The sequence below is a fragment of the Pelodiscus sinensis genome, chromosome 7 (assembly GCF_049634645.1).
Source record: "Pelodiscus sinensis isolate JC-2024 chromosome 7, ASM4963464v1, whole genome shotgun sequence".
NCBI classification, from domain to species: Eukaryota; Metazoa; Chordata; order Testudines; family Trionychidae; genus Pelodiscus; species Pelodiscus sinensis.
Genome location: NC_134717.1, coordinates 61347937 through 61372064, shown reverse-complemented (window position 1 = coordinate 61372064; position 24128 = coordinate 61347937). Strand labels below are relative to the sequence as shown.

Sequence of the window (24128 nt, the reverse complement as noted above, 5' to 3'; positions counted from 1 at the left end):
GAAAGACACCCGTGAAGCATTATTATAACCTTACCACATGATTGTTCTTGCTATGTGCTTATCCCATTGACAGGGAATTACATTTACAGAGGATCTTACTGCAAGTTATTTTTACTCAGTAGGAGAATAAAGCCCCCTAAAAATAGATCCATTGTTAGGTCACAGGATGTTTCTGGCAAATTCCGTACACAATCCAGTCACCGCAGCCTTCCATGTGGCAAAGGTCCTTGATTTCTTCCAAGGTTTGTTTATTGATAATAAGACAGAACACCAAGCTTTAAACAGGAAACAACAACCCAATAACAAGCCTTCTGATATTGATATGATTTGATTTTGTGACTCCCTTGTCTCCCTTTAAGGGAGTTTTGCCAGGGATTACACTAGGAATACAACCAAACATTTTAAAGGTGATAACATCAGTTATAAGTAAATACCAAAATTGGGAGTTTTCTGCTGGAGGGTCATCACTGAATTGTCCATTCATGGCCCCTTGCAGCCTAGAACACAAACATTCTTTATCCCGATCTCTAGTTGGGTTTCATTAGAACCAACACCCATGGTCTCCAGGAACCTGAAATGGAGGAAGGTTCACTTATTTTATCACTGTATAAACAAACTCAAGTCCTACCAGAGGCAGAGGTAACAGCTAGTTCAAAGCATAACAGCCGAAGACATGCCTGTCCCACCAAAAGCATTCTACTCTCACCCAAAAAATTGATACCCAGAAGGTAATTCAAGAGAATGCTACTATTTCTAAAGCAGTTGTAGCACATTACCTGTGCCAGTCACTAACCATAACTATGGACCATATAGTAGGCTGCCCACATGTGCATTTTGCTGTGACTGGGTTTGTATGCACAGACTAAAGTGACCGTACAGCCCAAGAGATTGTGGTTTAATATTTTATTCCTTTGCTAATCAAATCTGAGCATGGCCCAGAAGGAAATACTCAGTCTCAAGTACCAGATGGGGGAAGTTAGCTAAACCGCCTAGTGTATGAAGTACCAAGCACTGACAGCAATGCACGTAGGGGATTCTGGCAGAATTACTGGGCCAGATCCCCAGCTGGTTGAAGAGGGCACAGTGCTATAGAAGTCAATAGAGCTTTAATCTGATTTAAGCCAGCTCAGGACCTGGCCTATGAAAAGCCAGTGGCTCACAATCCTCCTCCGGAGACAATATGGCCGCCCCACTCATCTTCCTACCGCCACTCGCGGCGCCGGAGGAGTTGTGGTGACCTCACACTTCATCTGTGTCACAGAAGAGAGCCGCCCACATGGTGCTGGATTTCTTACAGTGTTTTTACCTTTCTTCAGTTTTTTGAAGGAGGGATTTTGCTGCTTCAGGGTCGCTCCTCAGAAAGGTTTGATACATGGACATAGACTGCAAAAACCCGATCACCTCAGCCACGGACATGGGGATTTTGTCTATGATCTGGGTAACTCTGCAGGAGAGGGAAGGAACCGGAACATTCCAGAAGTAAGCAGAGAGGGGACTGGAGCTGTGCTGATTGACACTAACTGAGAACTTGGCCCGTGTTGATTATTACGATGTTAGGCCTGAACTTTCCCCTTTTTGGGCATTTGGTTATGGGGAAACCTCTGTCATTTGATGAAGAGGCCACAAAGATGCACCACACAGACCAGGGACTGGAGATATGTCTGAAGGAGGTTGGACTCCTTGCAAGCCTTAAACACTATTAAGAGCATAAGATCGGCCACACCAAAGGCCCATCTAGCCGAGTATCCCATCTTCCCACAGTGGCCAATGCCAGATGCCCCAGGGGGAGGGAACAGAACAGGGAATCATCACATGATCCCTCTCCTGTTTTCCGTTTCCAGCCCCTGACAAACAGAGGCGAGGGACACCATCCCTGCCCATCCCGGCTAATGGCCATTGATGGAGCCATCCTCCATGAATGTATCTTGCTCCTTTTTGAATCTTCTGCAGTCTCCAGTCTCGGATAACCCCAATGAACGCTCACTGAAGTGCCCAACATAACTGGATTCATGCACCCCGCATGTCAGAGATTACATAATACTCAGTTTTCTCCTTATCTCCTCACCTCCGCTTGTCCTGGAAAGGCAACAAGTCAAACACCTCTTTGTAGTCCCCAATGACACGATTTACTTTTTCATTTGCATATTTTAAAAGCACGCCCTGGGTCTGTAAATTCAGAACAGAAACAGCAACAAATTCTAAGTATAGCCTTGAGCCTCCACTTCGTCTGAGCTACACTCCCTGACTCAGGACTGTCTGGTCTGAGGGCAAGGAGGAGCTACAGAAGAGAACAATGGACTAGTACAGACTCTTCAGACTTTCCTTATGCACCATATTCACAGAGCGTTTATAAAGGGGCTACATTTGAAGAAATGGATTTTGTGCTTAATGGTCATTCCCCCCTCATCTTTGTAATAAACAAAATAATGGAGTGTCCTTCTGCTGAGGGACAAAGCAGTGCTGTTTTATGGCGAATTCAATGAAAAACTGCCCTCTTTCAAAATGGCCGAGATAACTTCTTCCCTAGTTCTGAAGGGACTCACGCCATAAGGCTGACCTTGGAGAAGATGCTTTCTATTAAACTGAACGCTGCCGATTTCAGAATGAAGGCACCTGAGGGAAGACGGGACCCCCTGTGCTTGGTTGTCAGGAATGTGATAGCCACGTGATTGGAGACCATCTCTGTTGAGGCACCTGGTAGCCTTGCTCACACTGAGAACCAGGAGAGATGGATACCTTCTCAAAATGGCCACTAGACTGGGTAACAATATGGAGCTGGGGGGCAGGGGGAGAAGAGGGAGACAGAAATCTAACATGTCTTTAGTATCTGCTTAATCTAAAGAGATGCTAGAATAGAAATTTTTACTCAAAAGATTGAGGTCTGCCAAAGATATAAACAGCAGAAAATACGGTCTTCGACTAGATAGTGGCCGGCACTCTTAGAATACATATAGTCTTGTGCAGATACAAAATTTGTATCCTTGTCCATATCCACAAAAAAGAGCCGCTGATATCCATGGATTTGCAGGGCTCTAAACATTTACAATATACTTCATACTGCATGAAAAATAAAATAGCATAAATATAAAAAGGACAGTTTTCTTCTCTCACCTCCGTTAAGATTTCTGTGAGTCTTTCCGAGCAGTCTTTGTAGTGCATGCTGAAGTTGGGAGAGTAGGTGCTAAGGGCCACACAGCCGTGTGGTCTGAGAACTCGATCCACTTCTTTCATGAACCGCGGGATGTCAAACCAGTGGGCGGCTGTAAAAGCCGTAACGAGGTCCACAGAGCCGTCCTCAAATGGCAGCTCCTCTGCAGGGCACACACTGGAGTGGGGAACAAGGGAGACAGCTTAGAGGGGAACAAAGACTCTGCGGAGAGGAAACGCGCTGTTGAAAATCTGACATTTAACATTTTTGTTCCCTTGGAACGGAAGAGAGGTTTGGCCTAAGAGCGTCAGCCCAGGTCGGCCAAACTGGAGCTCACAATAGAGAAAGCCTCCCTGTGTGTCACACTCACCGGTAGGACACGTTTGGGAAGGAGGCCGTTTCTTTGGCTGCCTGGATCTGGGCCTCGCTGATGTCCGTTCCCACCACCTCCTCAAAACGAGCTGCAAGGATGCAAGTGCTTTGTCCTGACCCGCAGCCCACGTCCACCGCCAGCCGCATGGGCGCCAATTTCTGAGGAGAAAACAGACACATCTGAGCACACGGTGCCCAAATTCTTCTGGCGGGCCAAGTCGGAGTCCTCTTTGCACCCCGATATCCTTACACAATCCTAATCCCAGAGCATAGAGTAATTTCTGTGATACCCTCTTGGTTTCACTGCCATGGGGTTCTAGTCTCAGCCTACAACCTGACTGTGTCACTCACCTTTTCTTCCAGGTAGGAGAAGATGACCTTTTGGAGATTTTCAGGAGGAGAGAATCTGTATTTCTGATAGGAAACTGCGTTGTATTGTGTATCACACGAACGCATGGCCATGTTTCAGCACTCCGGCGCCTACAGGGAGTAAGCAAAGTCACTTGGGTGCCTGAGAGCAAAGTCCACGGACTGTGTAAATGTAACACTTCTTATACGATCAGTGGTAACAGGGCTGGCCCTAGGGAAAACACTCCTACCGCCTGCACCTCTCTCCTGAGTCCCTGACCCTTACACCCCACCCCCCGCATCCACGTGGGAAGACTGGCCCACCTGGATGCCCAAAGCAGCTGGCATTGCTGCTCACTCCCATGCTGGATGGCTGCTCCTTCGCCCCAAGGAGATCGTGGGTGCACAAGGAATGGGAGGAGAGCACAGCTGCTGCTGTCTCAGCACGGCCCAGCTGGGGAAGTGACTTGAAAGCAGGAAGCCTTGGTGTTGTGTGATGGGGGGAAGAGAGAGAGGAGAGAGCGTGCACACCGGAGTATACGAGTGCTCTGTCTCTTTAAGAGAGCACTCCGGGGCAGGAGTCCCAAAGATATTTCTAGCTCATAAAAGAACACTGCCCTTATGATCCGTGGTATAGCTGGGTAATGCCAAGCCACTGCACCAACCGCTAGCTATGTAGAAAAATACCTGCCGAAGAAAGAAACCGGCACATTGTGCAAAATGATCAGAACAATGTCCACATCAGGAGAGCCAATCGCTTCCTGTCTGCTATTTACATCCAGTGTGGATAGCCCGCAGCACAAGGCACAGAAATAGACTCAGTGTAGCCTCTCTCTTCTGGGTCATTCAGCTTTCCTCCCCATGATGTGGTATGAATAAATTTAGCAAGAGCCAGGTCTCCTTCAGGGATGATGCGCCTCTTGAGCTGCCAGAAATGTCTCCTTGTGGTAGAGGCATTGTGCTGGGTTTGATACCCCTGGAGAAGTCTCCTCCTGCCAAAAGGGTGCTAGCCATAGCTGCCAACCCAGAAATCTTGCGATATCTGGGTACACCCAAGCACTGTGAAACAGCATTTATCCAAACAGCTTGTCTCTGCTATGCATCCTGTCCTATTTTTCTGGAAGGGGATTTCCGGGTAGGTTATTTGCCTCCACATCAGATTTCTTTGGGCAATATCACAACTTTGAAGGTCAGCTCACTCTACAACCCACTGGTGTGGATGACATGCAGCCTTGCAGAGGGATGAGGGGTTGGTATCACAATAAGTCAGAGAGATGCAGTGAATTATAACCATTTATAGGAGGTAAAAGTTAATGCTGAGCCCCTTGGATAGCCAGCATTGAAAAACATTTTCAGGGATTTGTTTTTCCAACTCCAAATCATGCATTTCTTTCAGAGAGAGCGCGCACGCAAGAGAGAGATGTTTTTCCCACTCCAAATCATGCATTTCTTTCAGAGAGAGAGAGAGAGAGAGAGAGAGAGAGATGATTTTTCCCACTCCAAATCATGCATTTCTTTCAGAGAGAGAGAGAGAGAGAGAGATGATTTTTCCCAACTCTAAATCATGCATTTCTTTCAGAGAGAGAGAGAGAGAGAGAGATGATTTTTCCCAACTCTAAATCATGCATTTCTTTCAGAGAGAGAGAGAGAGATGATTTTTCCCAACTCTAAATCATGCATTTCTTTCAGAGAGAGAGAGAGAGGAAAATGCAACCTGACACGCCATGCCAGACACAAGATAGCATGATGTGATCAACCACAGGCGAAACGGTAGCAATAAAAAAAAGAAAGGAACCTTGCATAATGTCACTGACACAGAAAGGCTGCCTGCCTAGGAAACGAGAACTCCTTCCGTAGTTGATGAATGACGTGACGACATGGGGAACCCGGAAGCTTTGATTTTTCAGTGCCTGGGTCAGCAGAGCTCAATACATTGTTTTAACAACTTGAGCGCAGACAATTCCACTGGCCGACTTTCAGCTGAACAGACAGAACCAATCACATGAATGTTAAGAACTGACCAGTAGACCGGCCGTTTACAGTGTTTCTTTTCTTCTCAGACAGGCAGTGCCGGTTAGATGCAGACATCTCTTTATCAGCACGTGCATCTGGGAAACACAGAGTTTAATCCTGCTGAGTATTTCAGAGAAAAATCAATCTGTTAGCCACAGGACTCCTCGTTGTTTTTGCAGATACAGACTCACTGGGCTTCCCCCTTGGAGACTATATTTGATAGCGTCATTTTGACAAATTCGGAAATGTTCAGTGCAATTGGCATTTGGAACCCTCGATAGAATTAAGTTTTGATGAATGCAAAAGGATACTGTCGGGTAGGTTTGATTGCTATTCCTTTTCTCCTTCTTGGCTGTAGTGGTCCTCCTAAAAATGGGGAACTGAAATGCTTTGCCAGCCAGTAACCACACACTCTATATGGAAAAGTTCTTGTTTCTTTTGGGCACCTGCCCACATGCCACTGCATCACGTGATTTGCCGTGTGTGTATCGTGCCCACCTTAGTGATTTCTGTGAAGTTTTAGTATCAGAGCCCCGCACGGATACAAAATTTGTATCCACATATGCAGGGCTCAACAAACCGTGGCGAGATCTACTTGCTAGCCCCACACTGCACATGCGCCAGACTGGCACTGCGCATGCGTACAGCGCCGGTGAACAGGGCGAACGGAGCGACCGGCTGAAATCTACTCACCACGGGCGAGTAGAAACAGCAATTTGTCGAGCCCTGTGCATATGTATTAGCAAAAATAAGCTGCAGACATCTGGGCACCCGTGAATATAAAACAGATCTGCAAATGTGCAGGATTCTAGATACAAAATTTGTATCCAGACAAACAGAGGCTAGGGCCACCATTCCTGCCCATCCTGACAAATAGCCATTGATGGACCTAACCTCAATTAATTTATCTAGCTCTTTTTTGAACCCCGTTAAAGTCCTGATCTTCACCACCTCCTCTGGCAAGGAGTTCTGCAGGTTGACCGTGCACTGCATGAAGAAAAACGTCCTTTGTTTGTTTTAAATCTGCTACCTATTAATTTCATTTGGTGACCCCTAGTTCTTTTATTATGGGAACAAGTAATTATTCACTTTTTCCACACCAGTCATGATTTTGTAGACTGCTATCATACCTCCCCTTAGTCTCCTCTTTTCTAAGCTGAAAAGTTCAAGTCTTTTTAATCGCTCTTCAATCTCATTTAATCGGCCAAAGTGTGTATTCAATGTTAAACCAACAGGGCCCCAGTCCTGAGGGGTGCTACTTGGAAGATTAAATGCAGTCATAATAAACTGCCAGAGAATGTGGTTACTGTAGTTCTGTGTTCATACAGCTCCGGCGGAGCAGGGCTCCTAGGCGCTATGGCTGAACAAATAATAATACTGATAACCACTAGCTGTAAGGATGCTGCTCACGGTAGGGGGTAAGTTTCGGCCTTAGTTTATGTCTGCACTTTGAGCTGGAGCAATAGTCCCAGCCTGGAGACAGACCAGGGCTAGCTCCAATCGAGGTAGTGTGCTGAAAATAAAGTATCGGCAGCGGCACGCGCCGTGGCAGGGCCTAGCTGCCTGGTGAGCCTGCCCGTTGCCATGGCAACACTATTGTTGGCGAGCTAGTTCACCCGTCATAGGTTTGCCTCCTCGAGCTGGGAAGGACAGCCCCAGCTCAAAGTGGAGACACCCCGACAGTGGCAAATGCAGAACGGTGCGCGTCGGACCATGGAACATCCACCTGAAAGAAAGAATGGTAATCCAAGACTTCCCTGTGGAATGCATTTAATAACTGAATCTCCTGCCCTCCCCCCCCCCCAAAATGAAGTGGAGTGGGAGGGTCCAATCAATAGAAAACCCTCTGGAAGCAACAGAGGTTGGTCACATAAGAAATACTGCCTCCTTCACCTGGTCTGTCTAATACACTGGGACCCACACAGCAGCAAAAGTTTGCCTATTCTTCAAGCTCTGTCAGCATCTACCGGTTCCTTCTTCGATTTATAGGGAACTTGCTCCCTCTACTGCCCAATGAAGGTGGAGCAATGGCTACTCGTGTAAGACAACAAGGGCTTCACCACACATTAATACACTGTTACAGGGATTGCAACTGGCTGAGGGGTTGTCATACCAGCTCATCGGTTAGCCTGGTCCAGTCTGCTGCCTTCAGAAATGGCCAGTGCCCAAAGCTTCAGAGAAGAGAGGAACACAGGCCGTAGTGATCCTACTCAGCTGCACTATCCTGTGTTGCATGGTGCCCAGTATGGGTCCTCCTTGGGCAGACACGGACTCCTGGTCGCAAAGCACGATCATGCTGAGTTTGGCGCACTCCGCGGGCATGTGACATAGGTGCCCGCAGCTGCATAAGGTGCCAGGCAATGGGCAGTCAGGCCCGCATAGTATGTCCCAAAGCACTGCTGCTGTGGTGAATCGCAGGGCCTCTGTGCTGTGTGGTTGGTTCCAAATATTCCATCCTTCACTTTTGCCGAGGGTCCCCTTTGTGCTGTACGTGAGGCGGGCGGAGAGATGGAAGGACGGATTTTCAGAATTTTTAAAACCTGGCGTAAAATCACGGAGCTCTGAACGTTTTAGAACCAGATCCTCTGTCACCCAAATCTACCATAGCTTGGCTGGGGTCCGAGTTATACCCGTTTACATGCGAAGTCAGTGAAGGTGCACTGGTTTATACCGGAAGACAGAGCTCTTACCTTATAGCAGCTGAAAATCGGTCACTTCCAACCCAGCAAAGCATTATGCAGTATGCTTAGGTCCATCTCATCCAGCAAAGTCCCAGTTTAATTTATAAGTCTCATTGAAGTCAAGGGGACTTTAATACGCATTTGCAGGTATGCATGATCTTCAAAGGCTTTGCTAATATGGTAGGACTGCCAAATCAGAACCTTATTACTCGGGTTTACAGAAAAATACAGGACAGTGGAGTACAGTTCCTCTATGTTAGTTTTATTGGATGCCACCCTTTCTACGTACTCGCCGGAAGCTCTAATCAGCAAAGGGCTAGCAGGTGTCCTGCCGAATCTCTCCAGAGTTTGACTTTCAAGATGGGCGTCCCAGGGCCAGCCTGACTGGGGCATATATACTTCACTCACCAGTCCTCTCACAACCACCTGTGCATGAGTTCTCTTTCTTTGGGGTGTAGCCCTTCTGCCTGTGTTTGTCACCAGCAATGAGTGTTGGGTTCTGATAGCTGGGAGTCCCTCTTAAAACTGGCAAAACCCCTGGGCGTACGCCTCCACCCACAATTTCTGAGATCACTAAATACCATCCCAGGGTAGCCTCCATGGGCAACAGTTCCCGACCACTTGAAATGGGTCTGCAGATGAAACAAGCAAAAAAATAACATTTGGGGAAAACAGCGTGAACGATTCATCCTCATCTCCACGTATCCCCTTATGGCTGGGCACCTTCACACCATGGTTAAGGTCTCACGTCCCTTCTTCAGTCTCCGAGGACTTGGCCAGAGGCTCCCAGTCTCATTAAAACCCATCCTTGGTATAATGAAAACAAGTGGCAAATTATCCATAACCAGCGTCCCCCAAACATGGTCCGTTGATCACGCCCCGTGAGTGTCTGTAAAATCCACCAGCTTCTAATCCAGCAACACAGCACATGCTGCATGCTCCTTTTTGGTCTGCCTCAGCCCATCCCGGCAGCAGGAACCCCCACTGCCTCTCTGCCGGGCGCTCACCCCAGCTAGATACACCGGGGAATTCTGCGCCGGTGCCGTGCAGCAGAGAAACGCCCCCCCCCCCCCCCCCCCCCACATACACACACCTCCCCCGCTCTCTTTGCGTTCTGCAGCAGCCATGTTCTGCAAGAAAGCAATGAGACAGCTGAACCCCTCTGCAAGGCAGAGCTTCTGAGTTCCCTCTGCTCACTCTGGTAGGGTGACACCTCCTTAAGCTTCACTTTCCTGGTAAAATTGCTGCATGAGGCTTGCGAGCCACAGTTCAGCTGCTCCTAGTGGACGCAGACAAAGGAGCTCTCCCGTTGGTTCACCCAGAGATAGGCGACAAGAGGGCCTTCCCCTCTAGAGCCACAGGCCAACACATGCTTAACAGTTTCCTGATCCTAGACCAATGGGGCGCCATCCACTCCCCACTGCAGCCAATAGAACGGCTCCCCTTGACTTCAACAGACGTAGGCTTGGGCCCACTGAAAATGACTGAAAATATCAGCCACAAATGAGGGGAAAACTCAAACAATTCCTGCAGGGACGTATTTCACAGCAGCTTCACCCTGGTCCCCAAATTCACGCACTCCCAAACTAGCCTGTGCGCACGAAAACTGGGTAACGTGCACACGCCCAGTGTGGTCATTCTGGCTGTGCAACAGTGACAATGCAAGTGTGAGACAGTTCTTGAGGACGCAGTGTGCCAGCACAATAGTGTGAAATGGAGAACTGCCCTGGCAAATCAGGCTCCTGGATGCGAGGTGTGTTTACCACACAGCACATATACAACTCATGGGAGAAATGAAAATTGCAAACCCAAGAGACTTTATACAATGATTTTGACTGGCATTCCCATCGCGACTCTGTGTCACGCGTCTGGTCAACCCTAGGGGCCTTGTAGGATGGTGTGTCCCCTGGACGAGTCACAAGGACCCCCCCGTCCTCCATTTACTCTAGCCCCATGTGCCTCCAGGTGCGAGCTTACACATGCAATCAGGCCAAAACCCTCGGCGCGGCCTTTCGCCGGTGGGGTGTTCTAAGTGTCCGGTCCATGCACGCTCTGGTGCGTAGCTTTAAAGTCTGTCCTGATCAGTTTCTGAGTCCAGGAGCTGCAGCCAAGCTAGCCCATCCTCGGCCAAGCCCCACCCAAAAACCCGATAGTCTGGTCTTTGATTGGTAAGTAGGGTAGGGGGGTCTGGGTCCTCCCCCTCAACTGGATCCTGGCCCAGGACCTAAAGGGTAGCATCTCTTTCCATTACCCGGGTGGTGGGGTACCAAAACCGCAACTCCCCACCCTTCCCGGGGCCAGAACAGTCCCCCCCCGGGGTGCTTCCTCCCAGTCCTAAATGCTTCTTCGATGCCCCTCGTCGTCTCCGTCGAGGTCGTGATTCATCGGGAATCGGCGCCGGGGGGTCCAAGGGAGCTACCATTGTCCATGCTTTGTCAGCAGGCATGCCTACCAGTAGAGCACCTAGGCCATCCATCTGCCCCATCCCGCCCTCATCTGGTGGGACTTGGGTCAGCCCTGCTGTCGCCCCCAATGGCCACTCTCTGCTGGGGTGGGAGGGTTCTGGCACAGACCTCAGGGTACTCCCCACCAGGGAGCTTCTCTCAGCACCTTCCTGCGCTGCTGCGGAGTCAACGTGCTCTGTCCTCCCCTCCCCCATCAGCTGTGCCGGTCTGGCTTTTAAGCTTGCCGTGGAGACGTCGGAGCATGCGCGGCCGCGCCTGGGGACAAGGCCTTTGGATCAACCCCTAAGGGGCAGCACAGTGCATACAAGTGCAATCCCACCTCAGAGCAGTGACACATGGAAGTTTTTCTTCACTCAGCGCACAATCAACCTGTGGAACTCCTTGCCAGAGGATTTGGTGAAGGCTAGAACTTTAACAGAGTTCAAAAAAGAGCTAGATGGATTCATGGATGTTAGGTCCATCAATGGCTATTAACCAGGATGGGTAGGAATGGTGTCCCTAGCCTCTGTTTGTCTGGAAGTAGGGGACAGGGGAGGGATCACGGGAGGATTGCCTGTTGTGTCCCCTCCCTCTGGGGTACCTAGCATGAGCCACTGTCAGCAGACAGGATACCGGGCTAGATGGAGCTTTGGTCTGACCCAGTATAGCCGTTCTGATGTTCTTACGTTCACATACCAGTCGGGTGTATTCATGCATTTAAGGGAATGGAAGAAGGAAAATGGACTGAATTCTAAGTGCTCATCCACAGCTGCTACAGACGTCTCTTGTGTTTACATCAGCTCTTCCACGTTTCATTCTCAAGGCCAGAATAGTAACCCAAAGGCATCCAGGGAACTACAGCTCTTTGGACATTATTGCCTCGTTCCTGCCCTGTGCCGATCCTCTTGCTCTCTCTCGCACTCCTCTTCAGCAAGATGCCATCATAAAAAGGATGAAGGTCAAGGCCTTCATGAGAGTCCTTGGGCCAAATCCTCAGCTGACATAAATCACTGTAATTACGCTGAAATGAAATGCTCTCCTGATTTACCCCCCGCAGAGAACGTTCCCGTCCACGCTCGGCACGCCGACATAAATTGAGCCACTGAATCAAAGCAGGGAGGATGGACGCGGCTTCCTGCGAGGCAGGCCCGCTCGATGCGAATATGTCGTTAATCGACAACTAAATACAAAAGTCAGGTCTTTCCGTTTGATCAGCTGCACGGGACAGATGGCATGGGCCCCAAAGCCCAGAGTCATTCATTTGCTGGGTCCCCCTCCGACCGGACATTGTGGTCGATTTCCAACAGCCCTCAGCCGAACCACTTTGTCCATTTTTATGGCTAGGACCCGAGACAAAGATTTTTACATTAAGCTGCAGTGGTGTGATTGTTCTGGACTGCATGGAGTTTGTTAGAATTGACAGTCCACATGGGATTAAACTGCATTTATTGCCTCTAATTTTAAAATGAATATATTCATGGGGATGGACTCTCGGCGGATGCAAATTGGCCTTCTAATGAATCATGTGTACTCCTTATAAAAAGAAAATTAATGCTTATATATTGTATTTGGCGATGTATGTGCCATGGGCTATAATTCGTCTGAGCTTGTCAGTTGCCCATGGGGGTGCCTTAAAAGTCTTAATGGCTTTTCCATTCTCTCTAATCCTGTGACATTTAATCTCCCTCTGATCATAGCTCTCTTTAATAAAGCTTGGCTGAGTTACAGCTGTTTATACGATTGCCCCATCTCTGCAGCCAATGCGTCTACCGGAGTTACTCTAGCACAAAACTATAGATTCAGACATTCTGCGCCCAGAAGGGCCCATATAATAATCTGCTGTCTCCCACTAGCATTGTCCAACCTCCTACATCACCCAGGCTACAGCATCTCACCCAATGTTTCCAGCATTAGGCCTCAGCTGGAGTATTGTGTCTGGTTCTGGCCTCCACATTTCAAGAAGGAGGTGGAGAAATTGGCGAAGGTCCAGAGAAGAGCAACAAGAATGATGAAAGGTCTAGAAAACATGAGCTATGAGGGAAGGCTGAAAGAACTGGGCTTATTTAGTTTGGGAAGGAGAAGACAGAGGGGACATGAGAGCAGTTTTCAGGTGTCTAAAGGGGTGTGTCAAGAGGGATCCGAGGGGGGGGGGGGGAAATTGTTCTCCTTGGCCTCTGAGGACAGGACAAGAAGCAACAGGCTTAAATTGCAGGAAGGGAGGTATAGTTTGGACATTAGGAAAAACTTCCTGCCTGTCAGGGTGGTGAAACACTGGAATCAGTTGCCTAGGGAGGTTGTGGCATCTCCCATCACTGGAGATACTGAAGAGCAGGTTGGACAGACACCTGTTAGGGATGGTCTAGTCAGTACTGGGTCCTGCCATGAGGGCAGGGGACTGGACTTGGTGACTTCTCGAGGTCCCTTCCAGTTCTAGCGTTCTAGGATTAAGCCCAGCAACATGGGCCTGCACGAAAGAATGGTTTTTAGCAAGACTTCAACTTCTGACTGAAAGCTTTGAAGGGACAGAGAAGTGGCCCGTCTCTGGGGAAGGTGTCGGGCCCTTAGCTTGTATTTGCATATTGCTCACCCTGGGTCGCCTTTTCATACAAGTGTACTCAGAATGTTTCCAGGAGCCTGGCACAGCCCTAACCGACGAATGTCGGCGTTAGACACCTACCTTCTGAAACCAGCTGAGTAACTATGCTTGATAATGGAGGCAGTCCTGCTAGGTTCAGGGCAGCCTGGCTGGGGCCAGTGGCTGCAGCAGGGCAGCATGGTTGCCAGGGCCAGTGGTAGCTAGAAGCCAGAAGTCTGGCCCAGGTCAGGAGCCAGGCCATGTTGGGAGCCTGGCCAGGGCCTGAAGCCTGAGTAGGGACAAAATGGCTGCTGAGGAGTAGGATAAGGATGGGAGTACAGGGCCTGGAAGGAAGATGGGCTGAAAGTGAGGGGTCTGGGCAGGAGGCGGGGTGCAGGTGGGGGTGCGAGGTCAGGGCAGGAGGCGGGGGTGCGAGGTCTGGGCAGGAGGCGGGGGTGCAGGCGGGGGTGCGAGGTCAGGGCAGGAGGCGGGGGTGCGAGGTCTGGGCAGGAGGCGGGGGTGCGAGGTCTGGGCAGGAGGCGGGGGTGCAGGAGCAGGGTAAGGATGCGGAGTCTCAGCAGGAGAGGATGGGAGTCGCTTAGATGACTCTGCGCACCCCATCACTCCCAGGTACTGTCCCCTGCTGCTCCCATTGGCAGCGACCAGGCCAGGAGGCCAGCAGCTGGGCGGGGGCAGCAGCTGGAGCCAGGAGCAGAGCTGGGCAAGGGGGGGGGGGGGGCAGAATTTCCTTCCCCTGGTCAGGCAAATTCCCTCATTCAGAACTAGTTGGGTCCCGAGGGTGCCAGACCAGGGAGGTTCAACCTGTCCTGAGAGCGTCCACGTTCCTCCACATGCCTGCGTCCACTCTGCTGTGGGGGCTAGTGGATGGAGATGTCACACCAGCAACAGCCGCCTTGAGTTTCAGCCCTTTCCCCCATTCCTCCCGGTGGAGATGTTTAGGAGGTTGCAGCCTTGCCCTTTGTGATCACGGACTCAGCACTGAGGGAAAGGTAGAGCTGAAAATGAGATAACGCTGTAGCAAGGGGAATGACTGTGCACTGGCGGGGATGTCAATTGCGTGAGTCATGTTTAGGGTTATTCCGTGCTACTAAATGAGTTCTAAGCAGCACTGATGGGACGAACGCCAACTCGTGTCCCTTGTATTGCAATGAATTGCCTGGGGATAGGACTTGGAGACAGGGATCAGCGATATTTCCTCAGTTTGCCAGTAATAGAAAATATTTACCGAGATTTTAAATAAACACTCTGGAAATATAGTGCTTCCTTAGCACTTAGTCCTCAAAAATCAAGATGAACTGACTGATCATTTGAGCCCCTGGATTCCTGTACAGAGGAAGCCATGGCCATGGACTCAGAGAACAGTATATCTAGGGAAGAGAGGTTAAAACGACTGGGACTTTTCAGTTTAGGAGGGAGATATGATAGAGGTCTATAAAATCATGAGTGGTGTGGAGAGGGTGAATAAAGAAAAGTTATTTATTAGTTCCCATAATAGAAGAACCAGAGGACACCAAATGAAATTAATGGGTAGCAGGTTTAAAACTAATAAAAGAAAGTTCTTCACACAGTGTGTAGTCAACCTGCGGAACTCCTTGCCAGAGGAGGCTGTGAAGGCTAGGATTATAACAGAGTTTAAAGAGAAGCTAGATAATTGCATGGAGGTTAGGTCCATAAAATGCTATTAGCCAGGGGATAGAAATGGTGTCCCTGGCCTCTGTTTGTCAGAGGCTGGGATGGATGGCAGGAGACAAATCGCTTGATCATTGTCTTCGGTCCATCCCCTCTGGGGCAACTGGTGCTGGCCACTGTTGGCAGACAGGCTACTGGGCTAGATGGACCTTTGGTTTGACCCAGTATGGCCAGGCTTATGTTCTTATGTAGGGAGAAAAGCAGTGGGACAGAATGGAAGGGCCGGACAATAATGCTGCACACGATCCTTTCACCCTTAGAGTCCCTTTGCTCCTCCTCCGACCCGCTCCCCTGCCAAGAACGGTTCTAGGTAGCAACATGCCTGGTGCCTTCCATCCAGCCGTCCTCTAATCCCCACCACTGGAACAGATGACCGGATACAGTGCAGCTAGTCTAAGTTCCTCTGTGTATATGTTATTCTCAGCAGGTTGATTTTTTGACTCCGGGGCATGCTCCCAAAAGATAAGTCCCCATTCTCGTAATACCACTGCGTGTGTGTGTGCGCGCATCGTGGCACGATTCGTCCAGGCGGGGCTTTGCATGGTCTGCCAAGCACAGCTGGCTGCAGGTGGCATGCCAGGTGGCAGAGTGATTGCTGCACAATGCCCAGACTCAGAACACGACTGGAAAAAGGGCTCTCGAATCAGTCAAAGTGTTCCAAGGGGCTCGGGTCTGCACTGAGCCCTCGACGTTGTTTATACTGCAAGTGGAGGAGTCGTTCAGTGTGCAATAGGAAGGAGGAAGTGGTAAAAGTGTGCTGATGGGCAGAGCACCCATTAGGTCGTTTACAGCATGATGGGTGATGAACTCTGAAATATGGGAGAGGTGGGGTGCAGGTGGGGGTGTGAGGTCTGGGCAGGAGGTGGGATGCAGGTGCTTTTATGATCTTTATTATTTGCTTTTAGGATCCCATTACGGCTCAGTTATTATTTGCTTTTAGGATCCCATTACGGCTTAGTTTACATGTAGAGTTTTTCCTGAGACTGCTGCCTCTTACATTTGTTCTTGGGGGGCGGGGCCCCAGGAAGATTTATTAGCATGAGAAAGAGCAAAGGAATTTGAACGTTTTTTTAGTGCTCGATATTTTTATACAGCGCAGTTTCCACTCGAGGGCAAAGGTTTAAACTAATAAAGACTGTATTCCCCAGGCACTGTTAAACACTGTTGCCGTGGTGGAAACTCTCCTTGGCAGAGAAATGGATCAACGCAAAGCAAGGAGTTTTCTGCTCTGCTCTATTATTATTTGTATTCCAATTGTGTTCTTATGTGTGAACTGCCAAGGTGCACACACATACTCAGAGACAGGCTCGGGCCCAAGGAGTTCACAATCATATAATCACACTAGAACTGGAAGGGACCTTAAGAGGTCATCAAGTCCGGTCCCCTGCCCTCATGGCAGGACCAAGCATCATCTAGACGATCCCTGACAGGTGTCTATCCAACCTGCTGCTAAATATCTCCAGAGATGGAGATTCCACAACCCCCCACAGCACCAAATAAACACACAACTGGGGTATGTGTTTGGGGAAACAGAGGCACAGACAAGGAGGGGGACTTGCCCATGGCTGTTCAGCAGTTCTATGGCAATGAACAAGAACCGAGATGTCTCAAGTCCTGCTCCAATGTTGGCTGGACTATTCTGCCTCCAATTCCTCACTGCAAAGAAATTATTATTGTTCATTATGAACATTACTATAGTGCCTACGAGCCAAACCTGAGATAAAAGCCCCGCTGTACTAGGTGCTGTACACACACTGGCTGTGTCTAGACTGGCCAGTTTTTCCGGAAAATCAGCCACTTTTCCGGAAAAACCAGCTGTCTACACTGGCCGCTTGAATTTCCGCAAAAGCACTGACTTCCTACTGTAAGAAATCAGTGCTTCTTGCGGAAATACTATGCTGCTCCCATTCAGGCAAAAGTCCCTTTTGCGCAAAGCTTTTGAGCAAAAGGGCCAGTGTAGACAGCTCAGATTTGTTTTCCGCAAAAAAGCCCCGATCGCGAAAATGGCGATTGGGGCTTTTGTGGAAAAGCGCATCTAGATTGGTCACGGACACTTTTCCGCAAAAAGTGCTTTGCGGAAAAGCGTCCGTGCCAATCTAGACGCTCTGTTCCAAAAATGCTTTTAACGGAAAACTTTTCCGTTAAAAGCATTTCCGGAAAATCATGCTAGTCTAGACGTAGCCGCTAAGTAAGAAACAGTCCATGCCCCTAAATGAGAGGTTGGATTACCTCTGTAGTTAGCCCTGCTGGAATACAATGTCCAAATCAAGAAGGATGCTGATCTATGGGAGAAGGTCCAGAGAAATGCCACAAGAATGATTAAAGGACTGGAAAACATGACTAATAGGGATACACGCCAGGAAATCAATCAGTTTAGCTTCAAGAAGAGAAGATGTAAACAGGTGACTGCTCACTGTCCTAGTAGCTACAATGGGAATACATTTTTAATAACGGGGCCGTCAATCTAGCGAAGATATAACCAGACCGAATGGCTGGAAGTTGAAGCTAGACAAATTCAGACAGGAAATGAAGTGAAAATGTGTAACAGTGAGAGTAATTAAGTATTGGAACAACTTACCAAGGGTGGAGGTGGATTTGCCATCACTGTAAAGCAAAACTTAAAGGACGGGTGCAATTTCAAACAGGAATTACTGTCACTCAGGGACGTTCTATGGCCTTTGTAATGAGGGCGGTCACACTCGATGAGCCAGGAGGTCTGGTAGAGACCCAGAAACTGAGCTCAAATCTCCCCAGTTCCAGTCTGTTGATTTAACCCACCTTCCTTTTGACGCCCTAACCCATTTCACCCGTTTTGTGTTTACAAATGTGTTGCGAGCTGCTTACAATTTTCATTCAATATTTGAATTTGTTGTGACTCTCTGATGCCCAAAATTGGACACCTCGATCACGTTACTGCCTTGTTTCCCTCATCAGATGAATGTGTCTCCTAGAATCCGGGCTCCAGGACAAATACTCACATTTGCCTTCCTCGTCTGTCAATCTAGGCCAAGTGTGCACTATGCGGAAGATCGACACTGCTGCGGTTGATCATCCAGGGTTTAATTTAGCAAGTCTAGTGCAGACCTGCTCAAATTCAGAGGGTGCCCCCGTTGGTGCTGGTATTCCTACTCCTCATGAGAAGTAAGGGAGACCAGTAGAAGTGTTTGCTCCTGTTGACCTCCCGCTGTGTGGCCAGTGATTTAAAATACGTCGACTCCAGCTATGTAATTAATGTTGCTGGAGTTGTGTATCTTAAGCCAACCTTCCGCTCCAGTAGTGTAGACTAGGCGCTGAAGTGGTTAGCTGCTTCCTGCCTCTTACACTCCAACTGCAATGCAGAAGATATTTCACTGCATGGCACATCCCTAATTTATCCCAAAGGTCCAGATTCTGATACCTGTTGTATTAATTTAGATGAAATACGTGGGCCCAAGAAGTCAAAATTGTTAACATGACCATGAAAAGTTAAAACTTAAAACTGTTTTAAAAAAAATTTGGTACACAGAGAGCTTAGCTTGCTTAGTACCATGGCAAACACTATTAAAAATCCTTTTTTTAAAACCTTTAATTAAATATACAGAAAAGAAGGATAAATAGCGACAGTATCTGAAGTGGAAACTATGAAGCAAGGCTTCCATAGAACAACACAGAATTATTTGCGGCAGAACACCCTGTTTAACACGGGTTAGACACACGAGACGGTATCGAGAAGCTTTCTACAAATGACTGCCTGTTTTTTATGCTGTTCCACAGAGTTCGCAGTCTGTGGACGTTACCTTGGCAACATCTGTGATCTTTGAAGTTTCTCAGGCGTGTGGTGCTGTCTGAAGGCTTGTCGCTGGAGTCTGCATAAAAAGAATCCTAGCCCCGTAATTCCAGGCTGCACCGCCCAGAGCCAACACTGGGTCTGTGAAGAGCACGGACGCACAAAACACGGCCCGGCCACTCGCAGCCCAGCCGTACTTCCACAGCCATATTTTCGCCTCATGGGGGTAGCCGTGTTTGCCTGTTGTTTTACAGACATCTTTTTTTTTTAAAAAAAAAAGAAGAGTAGTCCTGTTGACTTTAGAGATGAACCAAAATAGCTGTACAGTATCCTGAGCTTTTGCGGGGAACCCCACTTCCTCAGATGAGATGATCTTGAGTGGGAAAAAAAGGGAGGGAACAGGGCCGGCCTTACCATGAGGCAAACTGAGGCAGCCGCCTCAGGTGCCAGACGGTGGGGGGGTGCCACTAGGACCCAGAGCGTAGAAAATTGTGTCTGCTGCTGTTAGTTCTCCTTTATTGGGGTAGATAGCTAGGGCTGCCAGATAGTTAACACAAAAATACTGACCCCCCCCCAAAAAAGACACGGAAAAAAATTCTGTTGAAGGGAAAAAAAAAAAAAAAAAAGAGGAAGGGAGAGAAAAGAGAGACCAAAGTTGTTGGGGGGGGGGGGGGGGGGGAAAGGACTTAAGCCAAAAAAAAAAAAAAAATTAAAAATAAAACAGCATTCAGACAGCAGGTCCCCTTGAAGTGCAGGGATAGGAACAGGGGAGCGGCTGAGCACTAAGACCCATTGCTTCCCCTAGGTCTTTTGGCCGGCAGCCATTTTGTGCCGGCAGCCTTGGGGAACCAGGTAAGCATGGGGGCTGGGGTCGGGGGGCTGGGAGTCAAGAGGGAGTTGAGGGGGGAGGCTGGGCATGGAGCATGTGTAGGGTTGCCAGGTGCCTGGCATTTTCGCCTCCTGGCCGGGGAAAAATTCAGAAAACACTGAACAATTTAGGTGTCTGGTATCCTCTGAATTTTTTTTACTGGACAGGAGCCAAAAATACCGGACTGTCGGGGTGAATACCAGAGACCTGGCAACCCTATAGGTCGCCATACAGTCCCAAGAAAGAAGTTGAACAGGAAGGAGGTAGAATTGAGACCTTTCAAAGTTCTGGCCCGAGGGCACATGGGGGCGTCATTTGAGCTCCCTGCCTCAGGTGCCAAAATGTTGTGGGCCGGCCCTGGGAGGCAATGTTGATATTCAGAAGCTGAAGCTGGTTCCAACCGTCTTAGCCTTGATACTCTAATTTATTCTGATTTATTGTCTCTTCTGAGACAATCGTCCCTCTGTCAGGCCCCCTCTGCCACAGGGGAGCTGGTCCCTGTAGACAGATCAAGCTGAGTGCTCCTGGACCTGAGAAAGTGAATCCAATCCAGCCATTTAAAGAGGGCTGAGCAACACTGGGGCCTAGAAAGGGCTGCTGGCCAAGAGGAAGGCCTGAGACGGGCTCAGCCCTGCGGCACGAAGATCACGCTGGAGCAGACGTAGCCCCTGCGCAGGGTCCCTGAGGCCAAGGGCTCAGGGGAGCCGTGCTGCGGCTGGGAAGGGAGGAGTGGCAGCGAACCCTGGGGTGAAGGATGGCGTTACGATGGCTTTCTGCTTCGATAGCCCCTGTTAAAGAAAGAAACCTCCGAGACTGAGACTGTGCATGGCGGTGGGTGCAGGGCAAGGGAGAAACTCCGGCCTGGGTGACCGGCCAAAGGCCTGTAAATTTAGGACGGATTTTTCCCTCATTCCTTGCAACTCTGCCACGTGTTGTTAGGAACCTTCTGGCTTCATTGATACGCCCTCTGAGACTTGCCGGGATAATCCTCCACACGGCAGCAGGACGGTACATCGCCCCTCCTAGTCAACGCTCTCTTCTCTAAGACATACAAGATGGCAGGCCACCTCCTTTTCTTCCACCGCTTCTCGGTTTCCTCTCTTGGGGGTTGTGACGGGGCTGGCCAGCCCCGCATTGACCATGGGGGCGGAGAGCCCACCTATTGGGTGGAATACGCCCCTCCCCCACAGCCCTGCTAGGCATGCTCACACTGCAGCCCCGGTATAAAAGGCTGCTGGACTGCTCAGTTGGGGCTGGCTGTGGGAGGGGAAGGAGCTCCTCTCCAGACACTGGAGCCATACCCGCGGCAGCTGGACCAAGAGGTGCTGGACCAGTTACCTCTGCCGCTGTTGTCGCCGGGACGAGCCAGACCGCAACGCCGGCCGCACTGTGCGGCCTTCCTAGAAGCCATCACTGCCTGGGCCCCTGCCGTCTCCCAAGCCACGCCTGCCGACGTTGCTGCTGTTGCTGGACCCACACCTACAGGTGGGACCGCAGTCGGACCGGGCGAGGGGGTAGGAAGCAACCCAGGACGGGGGCCAGAAAAGGGCCCAGCAGGCTCAGCGAGTTGAAAGGGACTGGACCTTGGGGAGAAGAGGGCGGGCTGGTGAGCCTGCCACAGGGGTTCTCTTCCCTTAGGGCTCTCCCACTCCATGTGGGAATTCCAGGCACCTGCTCTTGAAGCTCTTCTCTACTCCCTTGACATGTCAACCCTCGGGGACCTCAACTGTTCCCACAGCTTTAACCAGGACTTCTTTGCCGACATTTCAGGAGTCTGCACCTCATCTTCACGCCACTCAGTCGTGCGTCTCTGATCATCTCCCCACCATGGAACCCTGGACGTAAAACGCCAACTCAGCTAAGCCCCCTTCCCTTGCCTACTTTTCACCATGCCCTTTGGCACGTGGCTATAGCGCAGTCCAATGGATAGGGCCCCAGACCGCAAAGACGCAGGCTCTGCCCTTAACTAACCATGTGATCTTGAGAGTTTCTGAACATCTGTTTTCCCATCTGGTTCATGGTGCCCTGTCCCCTTTGTAAATCAGGCTGAAATCTGTGTGTCCTATTACAACTGAGTATTATATACAGGTGCATCAAATTCCAGCAAGCTATTACCTCTGAATTTCTTTTGAAGCAGGAGAGCAATGTTTAGCAGAAAGCGGTGTTTTCTGTGGATTCCTTCCTTTCATCTCATCCGTTTGGTGGAAACAAACGGAATTTTTGAGGCATACCTCAGAGATAGCAATGTCTAGGATTCTAAGAACTGGCACTGAAGAGTTAAAGGAAACCACACAACCCCTCTGCAACAATCTGAACAATGACTTGTAGAGATATGACTTGACATGTAAAATAAATATCATCAGCATGATTTATTGATTCTACCCCGGTATGTGACAGGAGTAAAGTTTGTGGCTCATTAAAATACCGAGTCAAACCGATCAACAATTTAATACACTGCAGGGAAAAATAATCCGAAGCACACATACTCATTTGGCAAGGGATGTATAGAAAGCAACTGATGATAATGAGAGTATATTAGACATGAGTTTGCAGGGTGATCTGAGTAGAAAAAAAAGCCAGTGAGAATTTGAGCCCAACTGGAGATCAACGTTGTAGTGACTGATAATGCAGAGTAGGGTTTTTTATTGAGTGCGAGGGCAGCAGAGAAAAGGGGTGGTCCAATATTTAGAGCACTAACTTAGCACTCAAATACCTGAAGTCAGTTCTCTGCTTTGCCACAGCCTTCGTGGGGAGTGTCATGGAGCGGTTTCTCCTGCCCCCTCTGGTGCGCAGGGTAAGACCCCAAGTCCGCAAACAAAGTCACTGGCTGGCCCTTTATGACAGGGCCCACTGGCCCGAGTCAGTAAGTACAATCACTGTCCGGCCCTTTGAGACAAGGCCTGTGTTTGCGAATCAGGGATAGAGCAGGGCCACACCCCTGGCAGGAGGATCGGGGCCTACCCTCCTCCACCGAGTCCCACCCCAGGGCCCTGTGAGTGGCAGGATGGCCCTCCACTCCCTCAGCAGGGAAATCCTGCCAAAACACGCCAAGGTTCCCAGGGCAGGAGAGGCTGCTCCCATTCCTGCCCTGGGCCACTTCCTACCTGCTTTCCGGGTCCTCCCCCTTCCCCGGGGTGACTTCTTCTCTGTGGACGACCTCTGCGACGTCCCAGCTAGCCCTGGTGCCTCCGCTGGCTTCTCCTGGGGTCGCTGGTCAGGAGCTCCCCTCCTAGATCCTTCTCCTCTGGCCGCCAGCCCAGACTGAGCCCTTCCCCAGGCTTTTATAGCTGAGCTGCAGCTCGGGCATGCTCAGTAGGGCTGTGGGGGAGGGGCCTCTGCAGCCAGGTAAACTTGGCTAGGCCCTGCGAGCTCAATGCGGGGCTGCTTCGACCCATCACAGGGAGCCATAGGCAAGTCACTTCACCTCTCTGCACCTTGGTTCCCCATGTGCACACTGCCCTACCTCCCCGGGTGTTGCGAGGACAATATGTTAACAGCTGGGAGGTGCTCCGTAATTAGGCCATCAAAGGAGTGCAACAGAGAGTTCCAATCCAGCACGGCATGGGAGTGGCTCCAAGTGGCCAATGCAATGGCTTGTGGGTGGCCAGTGTCAATGACTTTGTGGATTCAATGTGGTGAAAGCGTACATACTACAAAATCCACTCTTGAGTGAGATCCTACGGCCGGGGTCATGCAGGAGGTCAGATGAGATGGTGGTACGAGTCTCTTCTGGTCTTCTCTTCTGGAATGAATATGGCACTAGCTGGCAGCCTTCATGGCAGATCAGCCTTGAGGCTGAAAACGGGACGGATGTGGAAATGGAACTATTCTCTTAGAGGCTGTCCAGGTTGGGGTACATTGGAGGAAGGGGGGGGGAGGGGAAATCTTGCACTGCCACCCCCTACTCCAAATGGACATAAAAACTGGATTGTAAACCTATCACCAACGTGAAACTCACCGTGCCCCATTTTAAGTGGACGGTTATGAACCAACAAATTGTAGAAGAAGAATGAAAAAATAAAGCGGCAAGTTCTCCTTTTCCTCCCCTTTTCGTTGTGCTCACATAGTGGCTGCAAAATGGATTACACACAAAATCTGCTGGCATCAGCCAAACTGGAATAGCGTAAGGTGGCATTCGTACTAAAGCTTAATTAGCGTCCGTGCTGCCTACAGCCAACTGCACTTAGTGCAATTGCTTGCGGG

The 24128-nt window shown here is 49.7% G+C and overlaps 1 protein-coding gene across 3 annotated transcripts; it reads right to left on the bottom strand.

Moving 5' to 3' along the window:
- Positions 1–213: 213 nt before the first annotated feature.
- Positions 214–23178, bottom strand: LOC102451271 (putative methyltransferase DDB_G0268948). Of its 3 annotated transcripts, none has more exons than XM_025186829.2 (7): positions 23030–23178; positions 3872–4000; positions 3519–3679; positions 3112–3325; positions 2066–2166; positions 1307–1444; positions 214–571 (listed from the first exon to the last, which is right to left on the bottom strand). In XM_025186829.2, the coding sequence occupies exons 2-7, from the start codon at positions 3980–3982 to the stop codon at positions 481–483; spliced, it is 816 nt and encodes a 271-aa protein (XP_025042614.2). In that variant the 5' UTR covers positions 3983–4000; positions 23030–23178; the 3' UTR covers positions 214–480. The 3 variants fall into 3 exon arrangements, with proteins under 3 accessions (XP_025042614.2, XP_014431152.2, XP_014431151.2); XM_014575666.3 differs by lacking the exon at positions 23030–23178 and adding an exon at positions 5683–5821; XM_014575665.3 differs by lacking the exon at positions 23030–23178 and adding an exon at positions 5664–5798.
- Positions 23179–24128: the final 950 nt, after the last annotated feature.

What these genes read in the sequence shown, in the direction of transcription:
- LOC102451271 (XM_025186829.2), bottom strand. Translation starts at nt 3,982, where the DNA reads ATGGCCATGCGTTCGTGTGATACACAATACAACGCAGTTTCCTATCAG. An exon ending in TCTCCTACCTGGAAGAAAAG is followed by an intron (nt 3,680 to 3,871) that starts GTGAGTGACACA and finishes TTTTCTCCTCAG; the next exon opens with AAATTGGCGCCCATGCGGCT. An exon ending in TCACAGAAATCTTAACGGAG is followed by an intron (nt 2,167 to 3,111) that starts GTGAGAGAAGAA and finishes CTGAATTTACAG; the next exon opens with ACCCAGGGCGTGCTTTTAAA.